The 23,818-nt window shown below is 49.0% G+C and overlaps 2 protein-coding genes across 3 annotated transcripts in view; one reads left to right on the top strand and one right to left on the bottom strand.

Annotated features, from left to right (window-relative positions):
* LOC144093539 (neuronal acetylcholine receptor subunit alpha-10-like) overlaps positions 1–23,818 on the bottom strand; it is a 284,484-nt gene that overhangs the window by 21,412 nt on the left and 239,254 nt on the right. For both annotated transcript variants that reach the window (XM_077627065.1, XM_077627064.1), the window contains one exon: positions 8,340–8,485. In XM_077627065.1, the coding sequence (XP_077483191.1) occupies positions 8,340–8,485 (146 nt within the window). The remainder of the gene's footprint in view (positions 1–8,339; positions 8,486–23,818) is intronic.
* Positions 20,656–23,073, top strand: LOC144094368 (uncharacterized). Its single transcript, XM_077628348.1, has 2 exons — positions 20,656–21,569; positions 22,264–23,073. Exons 1-2 carry the CDS (start codon positions 20,910–20,912, stop codon positions 23,071–23,073), a joined length of 1,470 nt encoding a protein of 489 aa, XP_077484474.1. The 5' UTR covers positions 20,656–20,909.

Here is a 23,818-nt window from a genome sequence, read left to right as displayed (position 1 = left end):
CCCTCCTCTCTGCAAAGGTCTCGCATTCATTTTTTTTTTGACACGAAACCGACCTGAAGGAGCGCTTTAGGAAGATTAAAACTTTTGCAGCGTTCACTGTTAAGAAAAAACGGTTATAGAGGCGGCCAAATTTGATCATTGAGATCCACATTCCTGCGTTTCCGGTTTCTTTAGCATGCGCTGGAACCACCTGGCATGCAGGCGTCGGCTTCGACTGTATGCAGTTATCATCGCCCGGCCCACCTGATGGGTCTAACGTGCCAGCAGCAACGACGTGGTAGCGCTTAGAGCAATAAAAATGGTAGAAATAGGTTATGACAGATACTGCGCCATTTGCTTTCCCCAAAAAGCAATTTTTTGTGTGTGTGTGGGGATTAACGTCCGAAAGCGACTCAGGCCATGAAGGACGCCGCGGTGGAGGGGTACGGGTAATTTCGACCACCTGGGGTTCTTTAACGTGCACTGACATCGCACAGTACACGGGCCTCTAAAATTTCACCTCCATTGAAATGCGACCGCCGCGGCCGGGATCGAACTCGCGTCTTTCGGGTCAGCAGCCGAGCACCATCACGAACGAGCCACTGCGGCGACACAATGGTAGAAATAATTGCTGGGTGCAGCGTTTTCAAGGATGCTGACCCAACTTCACATAAATGCAGCGTGACCAAAGCGATAGAGGGGCAGCCACTTTTTAATGCACCGAACTGGGACGGAGCTGAAGTTTATCACGTAAAAAAAAAAAAAATGTTGGCTTGGTTTCTCTTAAGGCACCACGTGTACCCCCCAAGCGCTGGCAAGCATGTCAAGCACTTCGTGCGACTGTCGCCATCGAAGAAATTTGTTGACCAATGCGAAACGTGGGAAAGCCTACTTGATGAATTTCCAGGAGGGCTCTCTGGTCTATCCCGGCTGCTCTGGTGGTATTCGCATATAGAGGCATGCAAAGTATAACCCTGAAGAGTGAGGCGAATGGTTTGGTCGCACAGAGGCTGCATGCAGGACACTTTAATAGCGTTTCAAGAAGTAGTACAGCGCATTTTCAAAACAAACATTAACGCTGTTTGCTTTTCTTTTTAGTGTTTGTCTTGCAAACGCGCCATACTATTTCTTGAACTGCGAACCAGCCAGGCCGTCTTCAGGTGCTGTTGAACTTTAAAAACGGCATGCTGAAGCGTGAAGGTGCAATATGGTAAAGAGCCTGACCGCAGCGTAGTTAAGTTTTAACTGCGCAAAACTCTGGCCTCAGACGACCAGGGGAAGGCGAAGACGCCTCTGCATAGGACACCTTGTATTACGGCGAACATCATTCGGCACTCCCAGCGCGGGAGAGCTTGGCTCGGGGAAAGCCAAGGGTGGTACAGATACGGCGCGTAAAAGACGAAAGTTTGCTACAGGAGGCCGCAGCGACGGCTTATTGATTCAAGCGTCGACTTCCTATGAAGGAGGCGCGCAGTTCGATCCTCAGTGGCACAGGGTTCCCCGTGGGTACAGGCTTTCCCTGGCGTAGTGCTCGGATAATTTGGGGTGAAATGTTTTGGAAAAAATGTGCCTTTGAGCCCAACTCCAGCAGACCAAAACACATTAGCCGTTGTACTTTATGAACAAGCTGCTCTCGCGCCTTCAAATTCAAATCATCATCATCTTGCTTCCGGAACCACTCAAACGCAGCGTAGGCAGAAACGGAAATGCAGAACCGGCTGAAACAAAGTAGGGGAAATATGTTCCGAACGCTGTCTTGTCCAACTGGTTCTAGGCAGTATCCGTCTTTACCTTAATGTCCAAGAATAAGGTACCTTTGGCTGTGGTTTAAGGTACCCAAGGCGCAAATTTAAAAGAAAGTTATGGTAACTAAAGTATGAAGTAGACTAAACATACAAATGGAACGTATACAGCAAATTTAATTTGAGTTTCACGGGTGCTAATCAAGTCACTATTACGATAAAAGTTCTCGGTGTGTTAGAGGGTGGCGTAATTTGATGAAAACTGAACGATATGTGGCAACACGAGGGACCAGCGACAAGTAAGCGACCTTATAAGGGTGTTTATTCTTATGAGTCTCGGGGGGTCTCCTTGGCAGCAACAGCACATTTTTTTTTTCAGTTGGAAAACGGCATACCCCAGGCTGTGATTAAAGCGTCTTTCCATGTAAAAATGGGTGCCCTGTTTCTTTTTTTTAAGTAGAAGATAAATAAAAAGAAAGTAGCCGAAAGGCAAACTGGGTGAGGCCAGAGAGCGAACGAGATGGGAACGGAGACATGGATGTACGGGCCGAACGCACCGGATGCCTTTAGACCCGCCACCAGTTCGATACAGGGGATGTATGCAGAGCGCCGTTGGTGGGGCGCTTCCCGAGGGGGAGAGGGACGGCGGCCACTGCGGGGGATGCGATTTCGATCTCCACTGCCGAGTATTGAACACCCGCCGGGCCTGCCCTTCTCTCCTCCTCACGGAAACGTGGGCGACGCGCCGACGACGCCAGGAGGTGGAGGAGAAGGAAAAGGGAAGGGGCGTCTCACGCAGTAGGGAGAGCGTCGAGGTTGCATCGACCCACGTCTGGGGGCTCGGCCCCGGCAGCTCCTTTCACACCCCTTCAGTCATGTGCGGTTTCGGTTCGGTTTTCTAAGTTGGCCTGCTATGCAACACACGGCCAGCTAGGACTACTCGCGAAAAGGGGAATGGGGAATAAAAAAGATTCAGTAAGAAAAACAAAGGCGAGAAAAGGGTGGACAAGGAGTCGCCTCGAGGCGACGGGTTTCAGTATTGATCTAGCTGTGAACTTTATACTGTTTCATCCATAGACTTATTACTAAGCCATTACGCGAGATGTAAGCCCACGTACAGAAAAAAAAAGGAGGGCAGTCTGAGGAAGTGAAGAAAAGGAAAAGAGAGCGCCGGGGCATACTCTGCTGGTCGATCGTGAGTGCTAAGCACGTGCTCCGCTTTTTGGACAAGTATGCAGGTTCCGTCTTGCATTCTTTCTCAAGATTTTACTAACAAAGAGACCCCCGAGAAATAATTAAAAGAAAAGGCTGTTCAGACTCCGTAACTAAGATGCGAATGAACGGAAGGTACCTGTGCGTCGTGGGGTGAAAATTTTCCTCAGGTAACTCGTACAAGTTTCAGAAAAGTGACAAAAAAACGAACAAAAATCGCGAAACGCGCGATCAAAAAGTGCAAACATTCCTCGAAATTAAATCACCGCTCAATACGGCGAAGGAGCAGCCCCAGGTGTTCTCTTATCTTGCACGTCTTTGTCTCCCTAGAAAGGCGGTCGTCGAGAGCGGCCACGCTCAGCTGTGCTTCGCCTTTCTTAGAGCGCAGCCGGTGCTCTGCGTGCACACGCCCCATTCGCTGCAGTGGTCATCGATAAACGCTCAGTAAGGGTACGGACTCACCGCCCTCTACACTTTGTTTTTTTTTCCAGCTCTAAGATTTGTCTGCCAAATAGAAAAAGTTCGGCACGTTTTAACGCGATAGCGTTAAGGAGCTCGCGTTGCAGAAAATCTGGCGTCTTCTCCGTCGGCGTCGTTGCCCGTGAGAGAAAAATTCACGAAAAATCCCCACAGAAGCAACGTAGGAGACAGGTGGGTCGCCTAGGTCGCGCAACTTTGTGGCGTCATTACAACCTGCCCAACGGGTTGTAATCGAATTGCACACCGTGGCAGGTGGCGGTTAAATTAATGATTTGCAGCTAGAGGCTGCTCGGCAAGAACAACTTGGTTCGCACAAACACCACCGGTGGCAGCACGTACCATCGCAGTGCAGTGGCGCATCGCTTAACCGCTCCACCACTGCGCCAGGAGTGGTATGATTATATCCAGGGATGTATGATTGCAGAGACTGACCGATTCAACGTATCTGGTAATTAACCCATTACTCCTCTATCGCGTCATATTCTTAAGGCGGAGATCTTCTCTAATTTTTCTCTGGAGAATTAAACGCACACTGGTCGGCGCAATTATGTTTGCGTTGATATTGGGGCTAGACAAGAAATTTGCGTCTGAATTCACTTATGCTAGCGGTTTTGCCTCCTTTTTTCCTCTGAATCGTCTTCGCTCAGTTGTTGCAATTGCGCATGCAGAGGTAATGCTTTAAGCATGCGCTTATTCCTTACACGTGCCTGTATAAGGCGGCGAGTAACAGCGCCAGCCGTTCCCTCTCTTAAGTGCATGAGGAATTCAGCAGACAGTCATCGGTTGCGAATCTGTTTTCTCAATTTATTTATCTTTTCGATGAAAGACTTGCTTACGATAAAAGAGTAATGCAAACCGAGATATCGCTGCTCATGACGACAGCGCTAAAATGAAAGGCCCCGCCGACCAACGCGCGAGAAAAAAATTGGCGACGGCTGTAGGAAGCGTGGGGAGGTGAACAAGCGACAGGAGGAGTGTGGAGAGGAGGAAAGTGGCAGCATGAGCACAGCGCGTGCTGCCGCCTCGTCAGCTGCGTCTAGACATGCCGCTAGCGTTGCTGTCACCCGAGCCGTTCCGACCGCGTCTGCACGTTGGAGGACAACGCGTCTCGTTAAGGGACAGTGCCGGCGCTGTCTGCGCTGTGGGTGATAGCGTTACTTGGTCCGTAGTGGTTGTGGCATCGGGTGCGGGGGTTGAGGCTATGCTTTCGTAGGCAATCAAGTCGTCAAAAAGAACAGGCGCGTGTGCAGGGACATAGACAGGAAACTACGAGGCCGATGCTATACAGCTACCCGTCTTTGTCCTTACACCCAAATTAAGACAAAAAAAAATGGCCAGGCTTAGCTTGGTTAAGCCAAGAATGCGTTGCATATTGCGCGGTCTTTTTTTTCGAAATGCCCGTGTGACAGGGGTATAAGACTGTCCCGGCGAAGGAGCGCAGCTCTTTTATACATATGCCGTGACGTCAATCATAGCGCAGCGCCCCTAGCGGGAGGAGCGGGAGTCAGGTGGTGGCTGCGGCCGCGCGCGACCGCGCCAGTTGGGGCCCAAGTTTTCCTCCGTGACGTCACGCGCCGGCGCAGCTCCCTTAGCGGGAGGAGCGGGAGTCAAGTGGTGGCTGCGGCCGCGCGGGACCGCGCGAGTTGGGGCCCAGCTTTTCCTCCGGCTGTCGTGACGTCACGTCACCTGGTTGCGCTAAAGGTCAATGGTGGCTGCCCGGCCGCGCCCAAGGGCTGAATTGAGTGGTTGCAATATGCAACGCATAAAAAAAACTGACAGCCTGGTTGCCACTGCGCCACGCTAATTTCAGCGCCAGTTTTAATGGCTGCATACATTGTGATGACGGAACTGACAGTCATCGCTTAAGTTGGCGCATCAAAGTGGTAAGCGGGCTATCGTTTCTTTTTCCCCTATTTTTTTTCTCGTATCACGTGGGGCTGCGGTACGTGAAAATAAAGTAAGTAAAATGAATACAACAGCGCCAATCACGCATTTCACGCGAAGCGGAAGGACAAGGTAGGGACACAAAACAGTGCTCGTTTAACTCTACGCAGGCGCGATTTTCTGTTCCACGCTAAAGTCTTAATCGCAAGCGTCATGTTGTCTGTCGTCAGCTGAGCTGACCGAACCGTTGGACGCTCGACAGCGCAACTGATTGCCTAAGCCCTTTTTATGCCCTCCAGTTCAGAGCCTTGCCTGCGTAGCCGCTTCCGCTATTTTTCTGGTCCTTAAAGATTTTCGTATCTCCTGCCGCGCATTCAGAAACCTCGTCAGGAAACCCATCTGCTCACTGCCTTAAGGCCTGGCTAATGGCGTGAAGCGTGCGAGCCAGATTGAGGTGCCTCCTACCAAGCAAGAAAACAGAACAAGAGGGTAAATCGGAAAGATCGATTATAGCGCTGTAGTCGACATGAAACAAAGTATGCGCGAGATAGAACTGTGCGCCTCCCAGCGTCGCAAAAATAAAGGTAGCAGCAACAGAGTAAAAAGAAAAAAATAGAAGGGGAGAGGGGGGGGGGGGGGGGGAGAAGGTAAGAACAGCTGCTCTACTCGCTTCCTCGTTGAAGCGAAGACGAATCGATTCGTCGATGTCAACACACGTTCTTATCCTCGGTTCGTCTCGCCTTGGCTCCAATTACCGCCGGGGTCAGTATTGACCTTTCATTAGGAAGCTCTAACGCAGCCCAGGTCTTCATTCCAGCGTGCGCTTTCATTTTTAAGAAGAGAACTTCGCGAACGAACAGCTGCTGCTCAGCGCCACGTGTAGAATGATCTCAGCGCTGGAATTTTGTAAGAATTACATTTGCCAAGTCTTGAAGGAAATGAAGCGAAACTGGAACACGATACATGAGGTGAAGACCTATACGTGTGGCGAAACTCGACGGTTCTGAAGCAGCGGCCTCGCTCCAAGGTGGAGTAGAGAGCGCGTGGGGAGGCCGCGCTTTATTGGAGGCAAGGCACAGAGACGTGTGCTTCGCGGACATTGCATAGAAAAGCGCAGCACGGGAGTTGTGATTATGCAACACGGCGCACATAAAGACACAGAAAAGAGAAGCCTGGATGAACACGAGCGTGCGCTGTGTTACATAATGACCTACCGACCATAGAGTTTCCAAATATTACCTATAGGGATAGGCGCCATTTAAGCAAGTTTCTTAAAGAGCACTTCATCCACCGTGGTAATGCCGGCAAGACGGTATTTCGTATTTCGCAAGGCAGAAAGCGCCGAAAAATGTGTTCGGCCGAAAATGTGGGTTCTGCCTCCTAATCGGTATATCTGCGCCGCGGTGATCTCATCTGTGCGGGGATTAAATTATTTCAATAGGGTGTTTTCCACTTCTTCAATAAATCTGACACCAGTGTTAGGCTGATACAGAAACTTTGATGTCTTCCGCGATGTCTTCTTTGATGTCTTCCGCGAGAAGAGTCGTATTTTTAGGGCTGAATCCACATTTTAAGCCACACAATCGCCAAGCCAAGCACGAAGCCTCATCTCCCCGGCGTTCCTGCGCCTCTGCATGGTGGACGAAGTGCAGCGCCGCCAGCTTTCCCTTTAGGCAGTGCAGTCGAACCTCGTTATAACGATATAATGGATATAACGAAGGAATGACGATTCCCCTTGGGAGCCCAGTCAACACGGGTTATAACGAAACTTCGGATATAACGAAGAATTGGCCGAATTTCTTAAACTTCGTTTTAACGAGGTTCTACTGATTGAGAAACTCTACGTTACCAACTAGGTCTGCGTTCTACGCCACTGAATGTGAGTTGCGTGCTACTTCGTAAGCGCTTGCATGCTATTTCCTAAGCCGTTGGTACCTTGTCCAACCTTCAAACGCTAGACGGTGTTGCTCATGCTGCTTGCTTCCGTGGTTACGGTGCTGATCAAATGAAAACAAAGAAAAGGAATAGGTAGAAGAAGCGCGCACTTGATCATCTAAAGAAAGCCAAACGGTCGGCCGAACAGTTAACCAGTTACGCACTTAAGCAGTTTGCCGGCTCATGACTTTCGTATAGAAAGGTTTGTGCAGAAAGGCGGTAAAAATAAAAGAATTAACAAAAATAAAGAACACAAAAATTTGGCGCCTTCTTGCATTTCGAAGTTGGACCACCAACAGATATTCTAAAGAACTCCCTAGATCTGGAAGTAGGCCCACACAAGAAAATGGATAGGGATGGATCAGTTGGAGGTAAGGAGGATTAGTGGTGATTCCTGAGTAGAATAATGAGGATTAGGGGCCGGATTAAGGTGGAAGAGTGGGTCGGGTTAGTATAATCCCATATGATAATCCACAAGAAGGAACTCGAGCATTCTACTCCTCAGATTTTCAAATTTGACGGTGCTGATGACGTTACGACCCTCTCGACCAATCATAATATTTCAAGAAGTACTTTGGTTTGGGCTAGTTGGTGCATAGCTTTTTGAAGATGTCAGGACGGCGCGAAAACAACAAGGACCAAAGAGGCGCACGAACACAACAGGACAGGCGCCAATATATAATATTTCGTTACGGAGAGACTGGGTGGTTTTTTTTTAGACGACCTAAAGGCTATCTTATTAGCAAGGAAGAGAAAGGAAACTGGTCACAAATTCGCGAACGGACAGAAAGAAACCCGATACAACAGCATACTCTAGGAAAATGATGCCGGTCGCTTGCAGTGACAAAAAGAAGAAAAAAAAAGCAGAAAACGAACACAAGGCTGCTGAAACGTTAAGACAACTTCGCGAAGTTAGCATTTACCGAGGAAAAGATATCCCCAAGAAGACGAGAAAGAAAGAAAAAGGAGACAGGCAGGGTATTTGCCGAGATCATCATCATCATCATCATCATCATCATCATCATCATCATCATCATCATCATCATCAACAACAACAACAACAACAACAACAACAACAACAACAACAACAAGCCAAAGTGCACTGACCACGTCTAGCAGCTGCAGTAGGGAGAGGTCCAGGTCAACGCGCAGCGACAGAGACGAGTTGAAGGAGGGCCTCACCGCCGGGTCGTAGTTGGACATGAGGTAGCGCGTCAGCCGGTACTCCTGCTCGTCCGCCCGGCCACAGGACGCTGGGAACCAAAGAGTTGTGCCACTTGTGAGCGAACATCCAGGAAAGGAAGCGAACGGCAAAGTACTTGGTGCAAGGGCCGCCATAAACGGAGGCAGAGAAGCGACTTTAATGACAAGCGTAAGTCTGCTGTAGTCAGATGCAACTCAAGTGATGCCTCGCCTCGATATAACCTGTATCTGCCAGTCGGCTGAACGGTCTACAGAATCCTCATACTGTGCCGTTCTGCCGGGACAGTTATACACCACCATGTCTTACAGCCGAGGCAGAAAGAGCGCGACTGCAAAGTGTATGCATCAATAGAGCGAATTCCAGCTTTAGGAGGTAAAGATGCGCAGGAAGTGACAGACAAAACACGGTGCAAAGGTCGAACCGTAACCCGCCGCGGTGGCTCAGTGGTTAGAGCGCTCGGCTACTGATCCGGAGTTCCCGGGCTCGAACCCGACCGGGGTGGCTGCGTTCTTACGGAGGAAAAACGCTAAGGCGCCCGTGTGGTGCGCGTTATCAGTGCACGTTAAAGATCCCCAGGTAGTCGAAATTATTCCGGAGCCCTCCACTACGGCACCTCTTTCTTCTTTCACTTCCTTCTTTATACTTTACCTTACGGCGCGGTTCAGGTGTCCGCCGATATATGAGACAGATACTGCGCCATTTCCTTTCCCCAAAACCAATTATTATTATTAATACTGCGCCATTTTCTTTCCCCAAAAACAATTAATATTATTATTAAGGTCGAACCGTTCTTGTTCCTTCTTGTTCATTCAGTACGTCTGGTTTTTTCATCCGGTCTAACCAAACTAGCCCAAACTCGCTCGTTCGCTCTCGCGCTTTGTTAGGTCCACAGCTGCTGGAACCCACGTACCGGCATGGGTATGAAGCACCTGCGAGCTCTTGCAAAGCGCCCTGTGCTAAAAGATTTGAAATAAGCGCCTCGCGGTGCTGGTTAAGCGGGTTATAGAGCCGCGTGTATTTATCCAGGTGTCGTTCTCAGTACACGACTAGAGCGGCGAGAGAGCGATTTGAGCACGTCTCTAAAAAGCGCTCGTATAAGACTGAGCGCTCCTGAAACTAAATCGGGGTAACACCCAGAAAACAACAACGAGCAGTAAAACACGCAAAAAAATCTAACGAGACAAATTGAGCTACAGTAAAAACGATATATGGAAATGTTTTTTGGATTGACGACCGGGACGCGTGCGAGGAAAATGAAGTGAGAGCCCGCATCGCATATCTGTGCAGAGCGCGCGCTTTTTTACAGCGCCAGCACTATATAGTGACGAAGAAAATGTCTAACCGTATACAGATTTATGCGCTGCGTATTTTATATGTACAGTTGCAAAAACTTTTTAGAAGCTCTTCCGTCTAGTAAAAATAGTGCAGAAAGTAGGCTACAGGAATATCCATAAGAATAAAACTTTACGTCAAAACTGAGCAGTATCGTCATCCATATTCTGGTAAGCTCAGCAACATATTTTGTAGGCCAAGCGTATATTCGCATGAAATTCACATCTCTGAGGCGTCTGATGCATGAACTCTGGGTCTGGAAACCGTGCCTCCGGCGGCGCATATATAAGTATGGCCACCCGCGATGCGCGCCAAATTTGGTGCTCGCGGAAGACCGTAGCATCTCCTCGGCAGGTTCGCGCGATTTGTCCAGCGTGTGTAAGAAACGACGATAATCAAGATAGCAACTCTAGAAACCGTTGCTAATCCAGGAGAGCTAAGATCTAGAGGGTAAAAAGAAAATCAACACAGATTACGCAATTCGTAAACTAAGAAACAAAATATAACGACTATGCATTCACGTTGTTGCTTAAGCTATTGGACAGCCGCAGCCGTACTCAGATACACCATAGTTTTTGTTTTGAATGTGGAACAATTTCCTCATCGTCGTCGGCATGGTACACATCAATGCGTTCGCACTGAAACATTTGCGATACGCTCTCCAAGCAAAACGAGGTTGCGCACGTGTCATCTGGTCCCTCCTTCCGCTTCGCGATGACACTTTGCATCTGGAAGTACACCATTTCATGCCGCCGTCCAATGACTGTTATTGCGCTGCGCTCATTGCAGTTCATGCTCTGCCGGAACATTATGACCATGGTAATGACCAGGTAATGACGTCATTGGAGTCTACTGTAACCTCTGATAGAGTATACATTTCGGATGAGATGCTGTACACAACAGTCGCTGTAAAGTAGTCCTCAGTGAAACCAAGCGACTTGGTATACACTGTATACAGGGCGTTTTGCCGAAGAATTTGCACAATTCTTAAAAATAGGCTTTTTGAGTTACATGAACGCTTTTTTTCGGCATAGTATTGTCTGTGGTGTAATACAGCATAATACAGCCAAGATGTGATGACTAGAATGTTAGTTAAATAATTTTGAATAGTACACTTCTTAACTATTACTGTTAGGCTCCTTAATTATTCAGAGGAGCTTAGCCCACCGAAATAATTTCGATATCAGTTTTTAGAATTTCAATTTAGAAAACGTGATTAGCCATGGCGCTGTGGCCCAACAAATTCTGGCTACATCGCGCCAACGGTAATAGTTAAAAAGTTAACTATTCAATATTAGTTAACCAGCCTGCTAGTCAGAACGTATTGGCTGTATGAAGTACTACACAGCTGAAAATGCTATGCTGAAAAAAGCGCTCTTCTAACTAAAAAAAAAAAACCATTTTTAAAAATTGTGCAAAATTTTAGGTGAAACACATTCTACGCTGTAGAAATCTGGGAGAAGCATTATTCAACGCGCGAGCATTTGCAGACACGAAGCCACACTGTGGCAAACTAGATTAAAGCCTCTGGGAATAAAGCAACGTGTTGACGCAGCTGGTGCCAAGTCTGTTACACTTCAACCCTGTTCCCCAACACAATGTTTTATGCCTTCGAGAGCCGGCAACCAAGTTTCGCGCAGCTCATATACTGCGTCCTTTTCCCAGTTGCTTCCAGCTCTTTTGCCACTGCAACAGTCCCCGCAGAATCGCGGCATTCTTTTTTTTTTTTGCCCGAAACAAGCTTTCGTGCCTCAAAAACTCTCCTGCCCGCAGCGGTGCTATACCGACGCAAGCGAAGCTTTCTTCTCGCCTAGTGCGCTTCTGGGTTCGCTTCCATCTTGACGAGGCTTTCTTCCCCCCGATGTTTACACAGACAAGCATCTGGGCCTTGCGGCACCGTTTTCCACTCTGCCGATCCACAGCCGCCGCCAGAAAGCGTTAACTCTGCAGAAATCAGCGGCGCGCGAAAGCGGAGCCTGCACTAGGGGCTCACTCCCAATTCGAGGTGCGCGCACAGCCCTGCGTGTCGGCGGAGAAAACACGTGCGTAAGCCTAAAACGAACCAACGGGTTCACTCTCGGTCGGGCGGGCACAAAACAAAGACAAAAACCGCCGCACCTCCAACCTTCTCCGACACTGCAGGGGCGAATAAGGGCAAGAAGGCCGGAAACAAATAAACTACAAAAAAGAGAGAATAAGATACAAGAAAAAAGAAGCCAAAGCGAAGATGTCTTCCCACGGAGAGAGCGAAATCAGCAAAAATCTTCGCTTTATGAACTTTGGCCCCCATCCTTCCTGAGGTTCGAGCGGAAAGGTTTCAGCTTAACGCAGAGAAGAGGCGCAGGTCCAAATTTTGCTGAGTCATCTTTCTCAAGTCAGCTGCGCGTTTCATTTTTACTTTTTTCTTGAATAACGTTTTTTCGATCAGCTGGGGACGGCTCAGGGGTAGTCTGAGGCCCGGCGGCGGAGAGCGCTCACCTCTGTCATATACGGTGTTTCTATATCTTAAGCCTTTTGGGCACCTTTTATCATAATTCCCCTTCACCCCCTGCCTTCCACGGTTTCTGCGCACCGTGGTCGTTTTTAATTTTTCTCTTCTTCCAGATGAACGGCCACCAGGAAGATATTTCCGGTCCATGTTGCTGAGACCTTCGAGTTGAACAATATTACATTTACGAGAAAAAGAATAAGCCAAGCAAAGCAAACACTCAGGACTAAACCTCGTTTGGCCTTTATCTAGAATATTTTTTCTTTGGAAACGGCGGTTATTTAAAAATATATTAAGGAAGGTGCTTAAATAATGGCGTGATGTTGAAAAGAAACGCAGAAGAGTGGATAAAGCCAAACACAAAAAATGTATATATATGAAATGGAAATAGCACTTGAGGTGGAAGCCGCAGAGCTTGCATGTACACTTTTGTTATCAGCTCCCAGCTCACTCGAGCTTGAACAGATGGGAATCCGGTCGGACTGACGAAGTGAATGCGGCTGACGAGGTGTTATAATGAGATTTTAAGCAGCCACTTTAGGTGATGGATCTTTAAGAGATCTCCCTCCTTCTTCCTTCTCCCAGCTTTTGCAGCCTATTGTTCCACGAGCGCACTCAAGGCAAATATGCTGCGATATAGATATCTGGAAACTACCCTTCGTTTTTCCGGCGAGTATGACGTACACGAGCTTTTCAGGTCAGCCCTTCCAGTATAGCCTATTTCTCTTGCTTCAAACTTCCTGAGAGGTCAATGCTGCTTTCATACTCTCAACGTCAGTATATTTTTTTCAGTTCACGTCTGATTCACCTTCGAGTTGAAAGCGTGAGCGATAGGAAGCGAGCGCGAATGACATCAAAGACAAGAGTGCAGCAGGTTCTGCAGGAAATAAAGTTTTACGGAGAGAGCCGTTAATGGGATCCCACCCTGAATCTTCGTGTTACTGAAGCCTGTTGTATCTGATAGCTTGGCTTTGCTTGACGCCCAAACGGTTTGGCGCCAAGCCAATACAAGCCAAATCTAGGGCCAAACCAAGAGAGAGAGAGAGAGAGAGAAAGAGGGAGAGAGAGAGGAAGCGAGAAGAAGAGAAAGACGAAGGCGAGATAAAAAAGAGATGAAGGGGAAGAAAACTGTTAGCGATTTTTTCGAAAATAAAATACAAAAGGAAGGAAAAGAATTTTCATGCCACGACATCTGCTATCTCAACTAGAAGCACCTGAGTTGATGCCAGCAGAATGAGAGGGAGAGTGAGTGGACAGGGAGGAGAATATAAGAGAGCCAGAGGCGCAGCGAGAAAGGACAGGGGATGGAGGGGTGATATAAAACACTACAGTAAATAGTGCCGAACTCGCCGCGATTGTCTTGTCCTGAAACGGGCTGTAACACGTACGGCCGGCGAGCGGACTTTCGCACTGTGCCTGCATGCGTCCGCCCACAAGGAATAGTTCACAGCGCGCGGGAACACCAGCACAGAAGTATGTACAGACGCGAGCGAAAAAGATTAGCACTAGTGACGTGCCACCGGGGCGACCGGTAGCAACGCTCGACGCTGCGGTTACGAACGCGCCAATAACAAACATGCCAGGTGCATTCGTAAAGTACGGCGCCGCGACAGCCGCACGGTGCGATTTTCGCCGCTCTGGTGACGTCATTGTGTTAATATTTCTTATTTGAGACTGTACACGCATAGTGTTTGTGGAGGGACGCAATCGGGGAGAGAGAAATAGACATTATTGTCGCCGAATGTTTTTGTTAAGACATAGCCTAGTTTATCCAGCCATTTTTTACTTTTCATTTTTCATGTATTCGCACTTACTTACCTCGGCTTTCGGCTTGTTTTTTAAATGTTTTGTTTCGCGGCGAAATAAATATTTTATGGTCATTTTCTCGTATAGCCACGATTATCGTGTTCCTGTTCCAAAACACCTCCAGGCAAAGATAGCATTCTTTTCGATTCTCGAAACCTCTCTCTCTGAAAAGTCGACGAGAAGTGCCACGTGAGCGACAACTCTCTCAGTCGTACTTGTAAGTTTGACCGCTTCTTGAATCCACCTTGAAGAAACACTGCAGTCGAGCGAAGGCGTAGACGGCAAGCGGCGACACTTCTGCTCGTGTATACAGGGTGTTTCCCTCAAGATGTTAAGCTATATTTAAAAAAAACTTTTTTTGAGTTAGAAGAGCGCTTTTTTTCAGCATAGCGTTGTCAGCGGTGTGGTGCGTCAGAATGTAGCTAAGACGGGCTAACTAGTAGGCTCGTTAATTAATGTTGAGTAGGTAACTTTTTAGCTATTACTGCCAGTCTCGTTATCTATTGAGAGCCGTGTAGTCCACCGTAAGTAATATCCATATCAGTTTTTAGAATTTCAAAAACGCGATTACCCTCGCTGCTGTGGCCCAACAAATTTTGCTTACATCGCTCCAAAATACATGCGCTTTCGAAAAGCTTGCAAGCAAAGCAATTCCTCAAATGCCCGTAACTTGTCGAAATAGCCAAAATTTGTTGGGCCACAGTGCCGAGGGTAACTGCGTTTTATAAATTATAGAAACTGATATCTATATTACTTACGGCGGGCTACAAGCATCTCAATAAATAAGGAGACTAACAGTAACAGTTAAAAAGTAAACTGCTCAATACTAGTTAACCAGCCTGCTAGTTAGCACGTCTGAGCTGTATTCTGGTGTGCTACGACACTGGCAACGCTGCACCGAAAAAAGCGCTCTTCTAACTCAAAAAAGCCTATTTTTATAAATTGAAGAGCATATTGTGTAGAACAGTGCTACCGGGCGAAAGTTAGAAGGAAACAACACAGACGAGAGGTCCGTTAAAAAAACTGCAGTTATTCTGTACGTGCACCAAACAGCTCACAACCTGAAACAAGTGGCAGGACGTTTTGACCTCAACGCGGTGTTTTCTGCGCCACACAAGTTGGAGGGGAGGGGGGGGGGGGGGCAGGGCGGAATGATATAAGCAACCACCGTGAGAACGTACGAAAAAACCGCCCGCTTCACTGTCCTGTACCGCATTGAACCAGATGTGTGGAATGTGCGTGTTAAGTGGTGTATGAGCTCTCTCAGCGCTTGTCTGTGTTTTGTAGCAAGAGCTACACTGGGCTACCAGTCGAGCATTTCGCGGTGGCCGGGATAGGACAGTTGCGCGCATGCGCCGTTACCATGGTAACCGGAGAGACCCCACAGGTGCGCCGCGCGCTTCGTCGACGCCTCGCCGCACGCCACTCTATCACCGGAACTGCACGTCGCATGCGCAGCATAGCGTATGAAGGGCGGACACGTAATGGGTGGCTGCATCACAACGTTCGGCATGGATGCAGAGAAGGAGAGTCCAGCCGCTGCTAAACGGCGGTATAGACAAGAGAAGATTAACTCAATCAATCCTGAGGTTGTCGCCTGGCACTTGGCTACTCAACAAAGAATGAGCGTAAGAAGGCGAAGAGAGTAGCAGAGACGTCCGAACCGAGAGAGGAATGACTTGCCAAACGGAGATGCCAGACTGCCGACCATAATAGACGGCGCATAGCCGCCGAGATGGAGCCCAATGTCTCTCATAGCTAAACATACATTGACCACAACAAGCTCAGCCAGGGAAACGTACCTCTCGCTACGTATATCCTGGCATAGCCGAGCTATGCCAGTGCCAATTTTTTCCCTTCCGTCTGTCTTTCGTCAGGCTGCGCTGCACCATCGAAAATGCATCTGTACCAACTAGCCCAAGTTTCCAACCTATTGCAAAACGTCTTGCGTGAAACACCCGGTCTATGCTGCGCTTTTAATGCGTTAGCATTAGAACCCCCATGCTGGAGAAGTGTTCGCACGTCAGCCTGTGCACAGCCTCGGTTTGGAAGGGGCAAATCGGAGAGAAGGAAATCTTGTCTCCACTCTCAGGGGAAAGGATGGAGAGAGAAGACGTTAAGAGGATGGGCGGTGACGGGTGGTGAAGAGTGGAGAGGGTGTAAGGCGTGTCGCAAGGTGGTTGGCGGACTGGATCAAGCCACCGGCTTGCCCGGTCTGAAATGGTCAGGGCGCGGTTGCTCCGTCCGGGGGGAGCACTAATGCTAACGCATACCCGGCTGCACGAATCGCATATTGATCGTATACACTTTTGAAGCGAGAGCTTCACTACCCTAGGTACAGCCGATTTCTCCCTGCGTTGCCGGTTGACCTCTAGTGAGCCAGAGGTCAAATATGGCTATAGGCCTTACCATATGTGGTCCACCATCGTGTCGCACCACTTGACCTTTGACCTTCGATTCACCGGTAGAGGGAGGTAGAATAGGCCGCAGCGTTCATTGGGTGACCAACCTCTCGCGATCAACCATTAATTTAAAGGGAATATGCAATAAATTAATTGAGATTACGTAAAGCAGGCGGGAGATAGGCATATCATCACTCGTCACCTCAACGCAAGAATTTTTAAGCTTGCATCAGTAACAACGAAGATATAGACGATTAAAAATTACGCTTCCCCTCTCCCCCTGAGCTCGTACACGCGGGGCACCAGAAAAAAAAATAAAGAAAACAACTCTGGGACTGGGCCCCGCCAATGAATGCATCATCTGCTGACGTTCCTATTGCAACTTCCGGTTGTCGCTCCTAGCACCCCGGCAGCAGCGTCGGCGGCGTGATTGCGGCGCGCGTCGAGTTTATTTGCTTGTCGTCTGTTGTAGTTAGCAGTAATGTGCCCGGACCTCGAGGCGCGACTGCTCGCTCTTACGGCCGCGATGGGCATCGAGCCCTATGCGTTCACGCCGTACCGGCTGAATGCCAGCGATAACAGTAGCGACTCGGCGAGCCACTGCGAGTGGCTCCGGAACTCCCGACAGAAGGAGGCGGCAGAGGAAAATTGAAACCATATGCGCGAAGGCAATGCCTTGGCTCGCGCTTGTCCGAGAGGGTCGCGCGGCGGCACGAGCAGACGATTTTCACGGCTACCGGACTTCCGGTAGCCGTGACGGTCCCCGTGACGTCGTGGCTGCCGTGTCTCCAGCGAATGAGTGCGTGTGGTTGCCTGCTGACGTCATGGGTATAGTGATGTCTTTTTTCCCGATATTAGTTTCAAAATCGGTCACTACGAGCACACCGAAGGGCCCGCGAATTTTGAAAAACACTGTTTTTAAAAATTCATAATAAATTGCCGGCTCAGTTTCGAAGACTCATACTTGGTGTGAATGCTTCTTAGCATCATTTCTAAGGATTGAAAACATTTACAAGCGACATTTTATTCATTGCATAGTCCCTTTAACTGCCATCTTGCGAGGGTGGCAAGGTGGGCGCGCTGCCTATCCAGTGTGCGGAACGCACTCAACATTACAGCCGCGTCTACTTGCCCGATACACCACAGTTTTCGCGGTCTAACCAGGTTCAGCAGTAGTTAAATCGCAGATAATTTTTTTTTGTTGCTGTCGCCCTCTACCTGATACTACGCGGTCAACATGTCGTCTAGGAGCGTACACGTTAAGAGCTTTTCCGGTAACGCTTTCTCATGATTAATGAGTCACATTGCTTGTATTGCATTAACAATTTCGCGGTGTTAGTGTAAGCCGCTGTTCCGCTGGTGTTTCGAATTGAGCCGATACCGAGTCGTGCGTGGATATTTTTTTTATAGTAAAGAAGGAGGGAGCTCTAGTGAAGGATGTCTGCCTTTTTACTGAAAGCGCTGTATTTTTATTGCGTCGGGGTCGGCCAAGGTTTCGCGTATAAAGGATTATCAAGAGGGCTCGATTTTCTCACGCAAAAAATAAATGGTAAATGGGAAGAGACGCGGGCTGAGCACAGCCCAGTGGGCGTAGCGAAGTGGTCGAAACTGTCTTCAGTGTCGCATTTCTTCCATAAGCTGCTTCACTGTCGCGCTATTTTCTTTCGTTGCTGTAGGTGGGCCTTGCAGTGCCCGACGGTGCTTATTGCAGTGGTATGATGGGACAAACAAAAAGTTTTCCAATCGTTCCACCGATGATCTCTAAACTTTTCTGTTCCAGCCTCCTTTTCTCGTACATCTTTGCTTGAACCGCTTGCCTCGGTCACAGTTTAACTAATCCCTACTTGAACTACAACCTTGGTTGAAAATCCACAGGCCGCACAGTTTACCATTGAGCCGCATAGTCGCACACCTACGTGTCACCTGGAGCTCCAAATGTTTTGAGTGTGAGGACAAGGATTTTTCTTTACGGAGACTCGGAAATCCGGGTGTGTCATAAATGCACAACAACTGGCATAAAAAAGCAAGAACTGTAGCCGGAAGACTTCTGAACAAGGGTGACCATTCTACAACTGTTGCCGGCACCAAGCGCCTTGGCTGACATGCGTAAAAACACGAACAGAATGAAAAAGAACATTCAGTACTAGCTCAATAAACGAATTATATTTACTTGCGCATCGAACTTGAGAAGACATTAAGGGAACTGCTGGTCCAGAGGAACGCTACTTTAGAAAAATGAAAACAGAAAACACGCTTCCCGGTCTTTTCTAGCGAGCAATCGTTGCCGGCATTAATGTCATCAAGTCTACCTGAACACACCTTAAGAGGGGAAGAATCGCGAGGCAAGGATGGGTACGTCTGTGAAGCGGGCGCGTACCGTTTTGTTTGCAACGCCCATCACCATTGTCATCTTCCTGCGCGTGGCCACCGCTCAGCTCGCGATCCGCAGCTGAGAAGAAGACTGATCTCGATGGAGTCGGGCTGTGCGGCCGGAGCCGCTGAGCAGGCGTCGCGAGCTAACCTGCGACCGCTGACGACCGAAGGGTCTTCAGGCGGTGTCGTCCAGGAGCTCACCCAGTTGGAGGGAAGGCGTGATCGCACGTACGTCTGCGCCGCGGTGCTCATCGGCCTCACCGTTCTGGGATGGGCGGTGTTCATCCTCACGGTCGATCGGCGCGGCCTCGTCCCTCACAGGGAGCGGGACTTCTGCTGTACGCACCTCATCAACACCCTTTCAGAGGTACGCCGCTCAAAGCGGCCTAGACGACTGCAGGTCGGCTAAATTTACTACAGCTCTGCCAACAAGCCTACCCGTTAGGGTTACTGCATCATATGCTAGAGTAGGAAGAGCGTCGCTTCGAAAAAGCGCTCGCTTTTTTTCCCCGTGTTTTAATAGAGTACCTTCAATAATGAATGGTGTGTAGTTTCTATGAACGCAATCAGGTGTCATGACAATGCTTGCAATATTCAGCTCTGATGGCTTGAAAACACAGCATGAAGCCATGGTTTTCTAGTACATACGCTTTATGGTTTGCATACGGTCGAGAAAGAGGGCTGTCACTGCAATATAACCGACGTATTTGATGTAAACTGCAGCTCACTTGTCTCCTTAGTCGAGTATTTTACCTCAGCGAGTCTAACTTCTTTTTTTGAATGTCATGTTCTCAGTGTGGTTGCAGAAATGTTTCAGAGTTAATGTTCGCGCACCGTTTTCCGCGACTGGTGCGGTAGCGCTGCCATATTTAACTGTCAGGTGGTACCTATTTATTTTTGGTTTTGAGGAAAGGAAATGGCGTAGTAACTGTTTCACATATCTCGGTGGACCCCCGAATCACGCCGTAAGGGAAAGGATAGAGGAGAGCGTGAAAGAGGAAAGGAAAAAAGAGGTGCCGCAGTGGAGGGCTGCGGAATAATTTCGACCACCTGGGGATCTTTAACGTGCACTGACATTGCACAGCACTCGGGCGCCTTTTGTGTTTCGTTTCGCCTCTATCGAAACCAGGCCAACACGGTCGGGTTAGAACCTGGGTACTCCGGCTCAGTAGCCGAGAGCTCTAGTGGTCGAAATTATTCCGGAGCCCTCCACTACGGCACCTATTCTTCCTTTCTTCTTTCACTCCCTCCTTTACCCTTCCCTTACGGCGCGGTTCAGGTGTCCAAAGATATATGAGACAGATACTGCGCCATTTCCTTTCCCCAAAAACCAATTATTATTATTATTATTAAAAACTGAGCCTCCGCGGCGGGCTGGTACCTAATCCTTTCTTGTTTTAAACGTGCAGGATTGGCCAAAATTTCCCAGGCCACATTAATGTTCGTTTTGAACCTTGTAGTGGGACACATACGACATCCCCGAAGCTCTAAATCTCTGGAAGGTGAGCAGGGGTGTCATCCTCATCTCTGAAGACATTGGTAGCTTCAGTTGCACCGTAAGTGTCCGACCACTCTGTTGCTCAACAAGAGACCCCGTGGCCTGGGGACTTCATTATGTGTGTTCCTTTCTGCGTCCCGTTCTTTTGATTCTGCTGCATCCAAACCTGAAGTATGCACCAACTAGCTCGGTTATCCACCCTTTTAACAATGTAGTATAACAGTCAAAGCCCCCGCCACCTCTCGCCCTTTCCGCAGCGCATTTACCAGTGCACCTTAACTATTTCATCTACGTGGCTTCATCTACGCAGGTGTCCAACATGAGCATCGCTCCTTGCAGTTCGTTCCACGACTTCGCCTGTTTTCGACGCGCCAGCATCGAACAGCTGGACATCACGCTCAAGAACCTGCTGAGCGACGTCGTCTCGCCCGCCATTCACGGAACCGCCAGGGACCCATCCTCAGAGGTGCTGTACCTCTTCCACAGCTCCTGCACTCGGACGGCCGCCGACACCGGGTTCACGCTTCTCGAAGCCGTCGGAAACTTCGTGCGAACTCTACGAGTGTACTTACCCATGCCCCATGCCGACATGCTCACCCTTCTGGGAACTCTTCAGCTCCGGTATGGCTTAATGGTCGCCGTAAATACCTCTTTCACTCCAGGAGTGGACGGTTCGCCGGCGATGTTGGTCTTGACGGCGCTCGACGCAGCCAGCGTGAACGAATACAACATCCAGCTACTCTTGCGAACGTTTAACGCTTTGCTCAACTCCACGACGACGCTGAAAGACATAATCGAACTGCACAGAGACCTCGCGAAGAGCCCCAACCGAGCGCTTCCTGCCAGTACAGACTGGGACCGGGATGCGCTCCGTCGATCTTCGAGCGACAAGGAAGTGGACAGCACCTCTATCGTAAAGTACTGGAAGCCCCTCTTGGTGTTCGCCGGTGTGCTGGAGACGGCGTACCCGTTCACAGTCAATGCGAGCGACGTCGCCGCACGGGTCTTGCGAGCCCTGACTGCACCCGAACGCCGTCCCGTGGCCGTCGCGTACGTTGTGCTGAAGTCGATCGAAGTTCTTTACGAGATGGAGTTCTTCACTGCAGACCACCCGCCAGAGTCGCCAGCCAACGCACAATACTGCGATGACAAAACCGAATCTCTCGGAGCACTCTGGGCAATGGCCATCTACGAGCGTCTGAAGTCGTCGCGTCGAAATGTCTACCTATCTCAGGTAAATCGCCTGTATTATTTAGAAAATTTTGATTTAGTAGGGATACAGTGCTGATTAGAGGGCAATGCATGTTCATTTTAACACTCAACTGCAAGATCAATGTCTTGAGTTCTCTCTGAAATTTATAACTAGTTTTATGTTTTCCCTTAGCCAACAACACGGGTTCTCCAAAAACGTTTTAAGTGTAAGAGCAGCGGTTTGTACCCACTCGGTTCGTACAGTACTCATAACTGCAAAGAGGGAGTCTACAAAAAAGTTATCTGCCATGACCTAACAACCGGTTTTGTAAATTGTTGCGCCCGCTGTATTTTTGTTTTAGTTATTGATTCCTTTATGAAATCTGATCTATATATGTGATTATATACTAAGAAGATAAATCTATGATAAAGTGCCTCAAGATATTTTTTTTCTGCTCAGCTCTAAACTAAGCAGCCATTCTTCGCTTGGAACGAAGATTTGCTAGACAAAGGCTTACGGCATAATTTTAGGCAGACATAGTGTCAGTGGGCTGGATGTAAATATCAAGGCTCCGAATAGCCTACGGTCAGCTTTGATCTTAGTTACACTGTAAATTAGCCGGGATACGATCACAATTTAGAGCGAGTGCCCCTTTAGTGAATGTCGTCGTACCCCCCGCGCACGTATCGTTTCTGTATTGCAACCGCCGGGAAAAACTCATCTCCCTTCTTTCCAGGTCTTCAGCCTCGTGAGATCGGTCATCATCGACCAGGTCAAAAGGATAGTGGCCTTCAACAAAGACGTCACAAAAGTGAGGCATATGCTAGAAGACCTGCAGCAGTTGTCCTTCACCGAGGCGATGGAGCAGGCGGCCGCGGAGAGGCCTCCAGACGTGACGTCCGTGTACTGGTCCAACGTCCTGGCCGTCAGGGCCCACACGCAGAGGCTTGCGCTGAAGTACGCGCCAGTGGACTCGGGCAAGTGGTGGACACTGCACAGCAATGGCCTGTACGACGTTCGGGCCTCTGTGCACGAGACGACCCTGTACGTGTCCGGCGCGCTGTACTCCATGCTTCCGAAGGGAAACGATACGGACGTCGTCGTCAACGTCGCTCTGGTTGGCGCTCACATCGCCAACGCCATCTGGCGAAAGGTCTTCACTCTGGAAGCCCTCAGCAGAGACGCTCGCGATCGACTGCAGCGTTTAAAGACCTGCGCTATTAATCAGCTGGGCCAGAAAGCGACCGGTCTAGAGTACGCGCTGCTTTCCATTTCGTCCGCCGCCGACGCGGCCAAAGGTTCCGACTGGTACGACCAGATGCTTTCCTGGGGCAACACCAAGCTCTCGACCAGCCAGATTTTTTACATGGTCTATTTCATAAGCAACATATGTGCTTCCCGACGCAACACGATGACGTACAACGAAACCCTCACCTTGGGACGTTGGTACATGCGACGCCTACCGGATTTTATGGCGGCCTTCGAGTGCAGGCCGCTGCCGCCACTGCTGGACGACAAGTGCTTTCCGACGGACGCGTCCTTTTAACGGAGGACGCAGTGGTTTGCCCACAAAGCACGTATATGATCTGCTGGCAAAGGAACAGCCTAGTTTCTTTCTTGTTAGAAATTATCGAGTTCAAGCAAACTGTCTTGTTTCCTTGTAACATATACTTAGTCTCTTAAAGACGCGATGAGAAAACGCCGGCAGATGGGACTGTCTTTTTTATAATGTTGCTATCAGCGAACTCCTTAGGTAGTCGGCAGTGAAGCTGGAACTGATTGCTGAGCTGTCAACCCCGGGACTGAAATCGGTACCATATGAATTCTCAGAAGTTTCCGGAAATTATATACTGTAGGATGACACGTAATTGACAGAACACCACATTGCTGTTCTACGAATTATGAAAAGATGACTTTTCGCATAAACCGCAATACTAAACGACTATTTCGTAAGGCGAAGCCAAGGGGTGTCGTACACTGCAATTTTCGTGACTTGCCCTAAGGTCATAATGGCTGATTTTTCTTGTTCGGTGTTAAAAAAAAGTGACCGCTGCGTAATCGTGTGATGCGGGTACAAAACATTCACACTTGGACCCATAGGATGCATTACAACTTCCCACACAAACCCTACACATTAAGTAGCCCATTCGTTAGACTGACTATGCTTTCTCGCAAATCGAAAAGGACCATCTCTCTCAGCCGCCCCACTTCTGTGGGGTATGGCTGTGCGCGGATGCCTGCGAAGTATATCGTACTCATTTTTTGCGCGGCACAACGCGTCCACCGTCGAC

The sequence above is a fragment of the Amblyomma americanum genome, chromosome 6, assembly GCF_052857255.1.
Source record: "Amblyomma americanum isolate KBUSLIRL-KWMA chromosome 6, ASM5285725v1, whole genome shotgun sequence".
NCBI classification, from domain to species: Eukaryota; Metazoa; Arthropoda; class Arachnida; order Ixodida; family Ixodidae; genus Amblyomma; species Amblyomma americanum.
The sequence above is the reverse complement of the archived record's forward strand: the minus strand, read 5'-3'. Positions and strand labels throughout refer to the sequence as shown.

Excerpts from the sequence above, each read along its gene's own strand:
- LOC144094368 (XM_077628348.1), top strand. The coding sequence starts at position 20,910 with ATGCCCCATGCCGACATGCTCACCCTTCTGGGAACTCTTCAGCTCCGG. Across the intron at positions 21,570-22,263 it reads GAAATGTCTACCTATCTCAG|GTCTTCAGCCTCGTGAGATC; the intron begins GTAAATCGCCTG and ends CCTTCTTTCCAG.